Source organism: Rhagoletis zephyria, unplaced genomic scaffold (assembly GCF_001687245.7).
Source record: "Rhagoletis zephyria isolate East Lansing unplaced genomic scaffold, Rhagoletis_zephyria_1.1 Rzeph_scaffold_00040, whole genome shotgun sequence".
Lineage (NCBI taxonomy): Eukaryota > Metazoa > Arthropoda > Insecta > Diptera > Tephritidae > Rhagoletis > Rhagoletis zephyria.
In genome coordinates, this window is record NW_016157124.1 from 118035 (window position 1) to 127427 (window position 9393).

Consider the following 9393-nt stretch of genomic DNA (forward strand, 5'->3'; position numbering starts at 1 on the left):
TGTATTAAACAAGGTGGTGTTGGGGCGACAGCTGAGTTTTTCTCCGTGGAGGCCATTACGTCAAAATGATGTGTTTGTTGTAACTCATACCAATGACAGTATGGACATCAGCGTATAATTTGTTAGTGTAATTTTTTACTTATATACGGCCAACACCACCTTGTTAAATACGCCTTGAATAATACAGAAAAAAAACAATTCTCAAAAGGAAATGTCAAAATTACACAGGGTTGTATGCAAAATCTTGCGAGAAATTTTAACCACAATGCACCACGCTCGATATTCATCGTGATATTGCATCGTTAAGGTACGTTCGCACATAATAAATAATTTTGAAAACGATTTAACTCATACTAAAATACGTTTACACATAGAAATAAGGCACACAATTCGTCAAGTGTGCCAGAAAAAACATTTTATGGTAGCATTTTGTTCAAACTCCGCTACGTTGTTGCTATAGTTAGACTGCTTTTACACAGTTCAAGTATTGAATTCAATTCTGCTCGCATGTGGAAGAGAGGTGGTGAGAAGAAAAGGGACGCGTACACATGCGTCTGTACCGTCAAGTCGTTTCAACTTTCTTGCTTTGCTTTTGGCATTTTCGTTGCTTCCCATTTAAAGAACCAAAAACTTGAATTCAACAGAATTGAAACGTGTAAAAGAAAATAGAAAACACAAAAGAGAGTGAGCAAGAATTGCTTTCAAGTACTTGAATCATGTAAATCAGGTGTTACTGGTAACCAATGTATAGGCCCGTCCACATACAACTTTGGCGTTGCGTTGGCGCTGGCGTCGCTTTGACAGCGGCGCGCGTAACGCCCGTGCTTGCTACAATGAACGCTTAGCACAGAATACTTTGGTCACTAAATTAACATACTAGCGGCTGATAAATCAAAATTTTTACATCAATAATTGCATTAAAAACTATATTTCTTGCCCGCATTTGATTAAAAATTAAAATTAAATCACATAATTTTGATTATTTAGAACAGCTGACGAACGACGCGCGCGAAAAGTTGAGAGTTGGCCATCTTTCTGCGTTGTGTTGGCGTTGGCGTTGCCCAACTTTGGTTATATGGAGACTTTCATATAAATACATGTATTCATAGTCAGCTGTCGAAGCGACGCCAACGCCAACGCAACGCCAAAGTTGTATGTAAACGGGCCTTATTGGCTGCCTTTCTTTATACATTCCGGATAATCCCATTTCACAACCGGAATAAACAGAATGCGTTTGAAATATACGTTAACATATCATCAGGAACGTTCTAAAGAATAAGTAAACAAAAAACATGAACGAAAGACACAAGATCACGTAAGAACAAGAGAGTGAAAAAAGTCGATTTTTTTAGCGGGTTCTACGCCATCTTGTTTCACTGGAAAACAAGCGAAAAGCAAAGAAAGCAACGAAAACCAAAATTAGCCAAAATTATTGTCAGCCACTTTAAACGCACAATTTAGGTAAAATGATGCAACAAAATGCTTTAAAATGTGTTGTCATGTTGAATTAACTCTTCTTTACTTGAATAAAAGTGTAAAATAGTGGTGCTTGTGATGTAAACAAACGCTAAGCTGACGAACCCGCTTTCGCAAACTTTTTTCTCAAAACCAGTTACAAATACATCGTCGCGTTCTTACGTGATCTTGTATTTTTGGTTCATGAACAAAAGAGTTTATTCCAAACATTCAGAATGAATAAAGAAATGCAGCCACTAACAAGCACAAAAAAATTTTTTTTTTTTTTTTATTTATTTATTTATTTATTGACAGTCTTTAAGACCTATAAAAAATCTTGTCAATTACATTATAAACTTATTTAATTTAATTAATTTAATTGATTGCTCTTCTACTAATACTATACATTAACATTTTTCTTATTTTCTTTACTAATTTTTACTTATTTTCAAATACATACTTTATAAATTTATACATATTAATTTATTGTACAATTAATTAATTAATTATACGTACATTATAGCCTCGGGTTGGATAGCTGGCGAGGCCTAGTCTCCAGTCTATCTTTATGTTCAGCAGGCGGAAAGGCCTAGTTTCCGCTCTGCGTCAATAAAGGCGTTTACCATGGTCGGAAAGGCCGAGTTTCCGATCCATGTTCTTTTCATAATTATGTTGCTGTGAAACGGGCGGAAAGCTCTAGTTTCCGCTCCGTACTACGAACGAGCTGTTGGACATGGTCGGAAAGGCCGGGTTTCCGATCCATGCTCGTAACTCCTCTCATATGCTAGTATCTTATTAGAATGGGGAGGCCCAATAGCAATCTTATATGTGTTTTTTGCAATGCTCGTATAATAAAATTTTGAATTTTTGTAAGCTATTGCAGCTTCTCATATCTACGGGGAGTTCGTTAAACATTTTTAAACCTTTATAGTACAAATCTCTCTTTTGATTTTCCGTCTGGCAAAATGGTAGTTTAAAGTTATCCCTGACTCTGGTTTCATAGGTGTGAGTGTGACTGCTGTACCTAAAGTTATCACTCAAGTATTTTGGAAGGGTTCCATTCTTTATATTATAAATAAACTTCATTGTATGGAAAAAGATTAGTTGTTTCACATTTAACCAGTTTAAATTGTTCAGCATTGATGAAATGCTGGTATCGTATCGGGCGTTAAGTATGTGCCTCATAGCTCTATTTTGCATTTTTTGTAGTCTCTCTATATACGACTCAGGTGTTATAAACAGGATAGTGGGGCAGTATATAAAATGTGGCTCAATAATTGATCTGTAAACCATAATTTTATATATTCTACTTAGATGTTTACATGTCCTTTTCATAAATCCAATTTTTTTCGACGCTTTGTTGACGGTATACTCAATGTTATCATGGAATTTTAATTTATTATCAATTAAAACACCAAGATATTTAATTGTAGTAACCTCTGTAATTTTTTCATCCCTAACATGTAAATCGTGTCGCCCTAATCTAGTTTTATTTGCTGAAGAAATTATCATGTAATTAGTCTTTTTTACGTTTAACATTAGCTTATTTTTGCATAACCAGACATATAGTGAGTCTAAGTCATTTTGCATTTTATGAGTTGCTGTGTCCAAATCGTCTTCACTTATAGTCAACAGTGCATCATCAGCAAACAGTCTTATCTTACAATAACTGATTGATGATAAAATATCGTTGATGTAGATATTGAAAAGAATTGGTGCTAGTACTGAACCCTGTGGTAGTCCAATATCTACCGGTATATCCTTAGACAATACTTCTCCTATAACTGTGTGTTGCTTTCTATTAGTTAAGAAGCTCTCAAACCACTTCAGTTCTACCTCTTTAATACCAATTTGTTTCAACTTAAAAATCATTAGTTTTCGATCAATGGTTTCAAAAGCTCTTTTCAAGTCAATAAAAACTGCCAGTATTACTTTTTTACTTCTCATGTCTTCTTTCCATTGAGAAATAACCCAGTTAAGTGTCGTTTCACACGAATGTTTAGCTCGAAACCCTGACTGCTCTTTAATTAATATATTTTTATCTTCAATATACTCCATGAGCTGGTTTTTTACCACTGTTTCTAATATTTTCTCCAGATTTGGTAGAGTATTGATCGGTCGAAGTTCTTCAGCTTTAACTGTGTTTTTAATTTTTTTGACTGGAACCACTGTGGAAACTTTCCATTCATCAGGTACGATACCATCTGTTATACTTTTGTTGATCATAATTGAATAAAAATACCCCATGTATATTAAAGAGTCTTTTATTACTCCTTCAGATAATAATTTTTTCCCACCAATTTTATATTTAAATTTCTTGACAATTCGCACTATGTCATCAGTAGTTATTTCGTTAAATTTAAATGTGCTATCGATGTTATAATAGAAGTTATCACTATATTCTATATTTTCAATATTATTATTTATTTCCACTATGCTTTCAACAAAGTAGGTATTTAAGACCTCTGCTATTTGATTTTTATCTTCAATATATTGACCACCATGATGTATTAATGTAATATCTTCTTTTATACCATCATAGCAAACCGTCTGTTTTAAATATTTCCACATTAACTTGCTGTCGGACTGGTTAGTTATAATTTTATTCTCCATATATTTAATTTTTTTCACGGCAATAATCTGAGATTTGCCTGTGTAAACGGGGTGATTAATACGATGTTTCCACGTTTCGTAATTCGCTCCAAAGTAATTCGCTAAGTAATTCGTGAATTACCTTGTTTCCACGTCACACATTAGTAATTCGTTTGGCAGCTGTAGTTCTTGTTCTAGTTCTTCGCTATTTATTATTACTTTTGTATACTGCAAATATCGAGTATGGAGCTAAAATTTAAGTTATCAACAATTTTAATATATATAGATAATATTTTATTAATATTATTCTACAACTAGAAAAAGTGCCAGCAAATAGGCCAGGCCGGTGAAAACTTGGATATATTTCCGATAAATATTAGAGAAGGCACCGATTCGTTCGTCATTCGCATGGTAATTCGATCTGAATTACCTACAATTGTTGTGATAATATTTATATGTGAACATACTTTTGCTTTGTTCGCTCCCCCAATTACGATCGCGAACTCCCACGCGCACATTCTTAATTCGATTTGACAGTTCTCTGTCTATGTGTTTTTTTTTGTTACTCTTGGCTACAAAACTGGTACAAAATGTAGGTTCTACCTAAAAATTTATAAGTTTCCGTATTAAATTAATTCGTACTCGAAAAAATGCTAGTATTGATTTGTGAGCTAGTATCGATAAATTTCCGATAAAAATTAGAGACGGCACCGATTTATTCCTAATTCGCATGGTAATTGGATCTGAATTACCAACAAGTGAGGTAATTCGCTTTGCAAGTTTTGTATGGTGAATAACGTAATTCGAAGGGTAATTGGAGTGCGAATTACGAATGAGAGAGCGAACTATGTAATTGGAGTGCCATGGGAAAGCCAATAATTGGATCGTGAAAAAATTAACAATAATCTTAAATCTTTATAGAGAATTGAAGTCGGTTTTGTTTTTTGCTTAAAAATTACTTGTTCTAATTACATATTAAGGAGTTAAGCTCCAAAATGAGGATAATCTACCTATATGTAAACCTAATATAAGAACAGCTGTTCTACGTTATCCAATGCTATCACCGGGTGACGTGACCTTGTCCACTTGCCTTTGCTTGACTCGTCAATTAGACCCAAATACAAAATTAATTTGTTTTTTTTATTATTACAAATCTTATTTTGTTTTGTAATTATCGTAGATTAAATTATGTTAAAGTTAGTGTCTGTGTTCAGAAATCAAATTACAGTACATGTTTCTCGCCACTCAGGGCGACTTTTGCACGTGGGCGATGCAGATGTTTTGTCATCATCAGTTGATAAGACCTCTGAGGAGTTTAAGGTTCAATCTAGTAGAAATTGATTTTTACAGTATACTCACCTATTAAACATTCACAGGAAAATGACGGCCAAATGGCTAAATTGGTAAACGAGTTAAATGAAATCACTCGGAATGTGCTGGCAGGGGGTGGACCTACAGCGACCGAGCGTCATTCTTCAAGAGGCAAACTTTTGGCTAGAGAACGCATTAATTTATTGCTTGACAAAGGTTCATCATTTCTGGAGTTAAGCACTTTGGCGGGTTATAATCTCTATGGTAAAGAAATTGTAAACTCTGGTGGCATTGTTACTGGCGTTGGCAGAGTATGTGGGTATGTATTATGAATCCTCAAGAATAATTTCTCTAAAGTAGTTAATTATAGTACTGAATGCGTCGTCGTTGCCAATGATGCTACTGTCAAAGGAGGTTCTTACTACCCAATAACGGTAAAGAAACACTTACGTGCTCAAGAGATTGCACAAGAAAATCGTCTGCCCTGTATATACTTGGTGGACTCTGGCGGCGCTAATTTACCACGCCAAGCGGAAGTATTCCCTGACAAGCTACACTTTGGACGGATTTTCTATAATCAAGCCAACATGTCCGCTTTAGGTATACCTCAAATCGCAGTTGTAATGGGCAGCTGTACTGCTGGAGGTGCCTACGTTCCTGCAATGGCTGATGAGAGTATTATCGTAAAACGCCAAGGAACCATATTTTTAGCGGGACCACCTTTGGTAAAAGCCGCTACTGGCGAAGAAGTTTCCGCTGAGGACTTGGGTGGAGCTGACTTGCATTGCAAAACGTCTGGAGTAACTGATCATTATGCTGTTGACGATGAACATGCTCTTTATTTGGCTAGACAAGTTGTGCGAAATTTGAATTTGCCCTCAACCAATGGATACAATGAACAATTATTATATTCAAGTCAAACGGCGAATAAAGCAATTCAATCCACCAACAAAGAATCGATCGAGGAACCCAGATATGATCAGCGTGATTTGTATGGAATTGTAGGTACCACGTTAACAAAGAGTTTTGATGTGCGCGAAGTGATAGCACGTATAGTGGATGGAAGTCGTTTTACAGAATTTAAGAAACTTTATGGCGAGACCTTAGTTTGTGGTTTTGCCAAACTTTATGGTAATACTATTGGCGTAATCGGCAATAATGGCGTATTGTTTTCGGAAAGTGCGCTTAAAGGTGCTCATTTCATCCAACTCTGCGCACAACGTAATATACCGCTAGTCTTTTTACAAAATATCACTGGTATGTTATAGCAATATAAATTTTATTAATTCTAATTGTACGCCATTTTCTTTTAAAAGGTTTTATGGTAGGTCGTGATGCTGAGGCCCATGGTATAGCAAAGAACGGCGCAAAAATGGTCACTGCTGTAGCCTGTGCGAATGTGCCTAAATTTACCGTTATTATTGGTGGTTCTTATGGGGCTGGAAACTACGGAATGTGTGGACGTGCGTATTCACCACGTTTTCTCTACATGTGGCCAAATTCACGTATCTCCGTAATGGGTGGTACCCAGGCAGCTAATGTTCTCGCACAAATAACAGCAGATCAGCGGAAACGCGCCGGTAAGAGCTTTACCGAGGACGAAGCTAACACATTGAGGGCACCTATTGTGGAGACATTCGAAAAAGAAGGTTCACCATATTATAGCTCAGCACGTTTGTGGGACGACGGCATCATTGACCCGGCTAACACACGTCAAGTATTGGGATTAAGTTTAAAAGCGGCTTTAAATAATGCGGGCCAACCTACAAGGTTCGGTGTATTTCGCATGTAATGGGGTTAAGATCTAAAGTTAACACTTGTTGCCTTTTATTTAGATATATTTTGTATCGGGTTGTGAATAATCTTTGAGGAAACTGTTGCATTTATTAGAAATAAGAAGTGTTTTTGTAATTTTTTACCAACTTTTAAAACGTACATAATACATACAAACATATTATTTATGTAGGTATAAAAACAATTATCGATAAAATGGAAACTTTTTGAAGCAAAATCTATTGGTGTTGAAAACAAAATATCTAATAGCTAAAATTGCATATATACATTCCTATTTAATTAAACTTCGAATATTTATTAATTCCTGCAAAGTTGGACCATTTAATATTGATATTAACACATTTTTCCGCATTGTTTCCTATGCGTTTTGGCATTTCTCTCGCAATTGCACCAAGATGACGTCACGCAAAAATTACGCTCAAAAATCCTCTCTTGGGCGCAATCTCATATTCTTGTCGTGAAGCTTGCTGACTTGCAACCGCAGTATACCTTGCAACTAACTTGACTTCTACTGTGGTAGTGGCCTTATATACCTGCGCTCGCACTCATGGCAACTCTAGAACGTTCTGGCGTCTATTGCTCATTCTCGCGCTGTTCGCATAATTCATCCACTTGACGTTTCTCGCTGTCGTTTATTCTACGTCATTCCTTGAACATTCTGCAATTTTCTTGCTTTTCTGTTCGAGTTGCCACAGTTTACGTGACAATACCATCATTTTGCTATTTTATGCAATGCATTCAGAGGCAGCTAACTATTATAGGAACATATGTTGAAAGCCTGAAAGTATGTGTAGGCATATAATAGTTTTTCAATTAAGCAACTGTTCCTTACTTTTGACGACAACACTGAGCCTTAGATCGACTTTACTTACTTGCATACTTTTTATTTTTATAACCAATTAACCAAGCTAGGTAAGAAAAGCTCAAATACGGCTGTATTCAAACCAAGGATTTTTTCGTTTTATTACGACCCATTAAAAAAGTTGCCTAATTTTTACGGGATTTGTTAAATTTTTAGATCGATTTTGGGCAATTTTATTTGTCGACCACAGCAACACTGCACACAATTCCTGTCTCCTTTCAGACACGTCAAGTCTTGGTCCCCTTTCAGACACGTCAAGTCTTGCTTTCAAGTCTGCTCGTTCGTTGGTGAAGGAGGTGGGAAGAGTACAGATGCCTCCGTACCGTCAATTCGTTCCAAGTTTTCTTGTTCTCTTTTAATCTTTTCGTTGCTTCCCATTTAAAGAACCAAGGACTTGAATTCAATAAAACTTGACGCGTGTGGAAGCAAAGATAAAACACAAAAGAGAATGCGTTAAAAATTCGCTTTCAAGACTTGACGTGTCTGAAAGGGGACTTTATTTGACTACCAGGGCTGCCATCTTCGGTCAATCTGTGCCATTTTTGGCCCTATTTTACTTCAAGTGGCACTTAACTCTTCAATTTGGCACTTTTGGAAAATAATATTTTAAAAGGTGTGAAATCCTTTGCGAGCACTTCTTTTTCCCAACTAAAATTTTCTAATTTCTATAGTGTATACAACTCGTTTATCTTACTTCGGCACTGGTCTTCTGTTTTAGAAATGTGTTTCTAATTTTATTGCTAAATGGGAAGAATTAAAACGAATGGCACCTTTTTTGGCACTTTTTTTTTCTATTTGGCACATTTTGGCACCTTTTTATCCTCTATATGGCACCTCATAGCTAACAATAGTTGGCAGGCCAAGGCGCATCAATTACAGGTGATAGCGAAAGAAGCTATGCTTCTTCTTATGAGCACGCTTGTGTCAAATTATCGTCTGTTTTGCTTTATTTACATCTCCGCGTATAGATACACATATACGTCTATATATACCCCGCAAACAAATGCTCCCGAAGTCTTTAAAAGTGTCGGAAATTTGTTACGATTCTTTTAGAAATCTTTAAAGAAAAACATATGAAGCGGCTGACAAGAACTATTAAAGAAATTTCTGTACGATTTCTTAAAGTAAATTATAAAAAAAAATTGTGAAACCTTTCAGAATTCTATGAAATCCTGGTATGCAGGGTATACATATACATACGAATATGAATAGATAAAGAAGATGTTGATGACACAAGGAGTTCATACCAACGGTAAATGTTGTTTTTGTACGATTGCTACAACCTGTAGTTGTTGAATCATGTTGGCAGGCTTGGCTTGGTCGTTAAATTTAACTATTCCCCACACCTACTCGTCAGGATTCCACATTCGAAAATATTC

The 9393-nt window shown here is 35.9% G+C and overlaps 1 protein-coding gene across 1 annotated transcript; it reads left to right on the forward strand.

The window, feature by feature from the left end:
- The first annotated feature begins 4601 nt into the window (after positions 1–4601).
- Mccc2 (methylcrotonyl-CoA carboxylase subunit 2) lies at positions 4602–7474 on the forward strand. The gene is made up of 4 exons (XM_017620917.1): positions 4602–5367; positions 5424–5677; positions 5729–6615; positions 6675–7474. The coding sequence occupies exons 1-4, from the start codon at positions 5236–5238 to the stop codon at positions 7148–7150; spliced, it is 1749 nt and encodes a 582-aa protein (XP_017476406.1). The 5' UTR covers positions 4602–5235; the 3' UTR covers positions 7151–7474.
- The last annotated feature ends 1919 nt before the right edge of the window (positions 7475–9393 follow it).

What these genes read in the sequence shown, in the direction of transcription:
- Mccc2 (XM_017620917.1), top strand. Translation starts at nt 5,236, where the DNA reads ATGTTAAAGTTAGTGTCTGTGTTCAGAAATCAAATTACAGTACATGTT. An exon ending in AGACCTCTGAGGAGTTTAAG is followed by an intron (nt 5,368 to 5,423) that starts GTTCAATCTAGT and finishes AAACATTCACAG; the next exon opens with GAAAATGACGGCCAAATGGC. An exon ending in GGCGTTGGCAGAGTATGTGG is followed by an intron (nt 5,678 to 5,728) that starts GTATGTATTATG and finishes AGTTAATTATAG; the next exon opens with TACTGAATGCGTCGTCGTTG.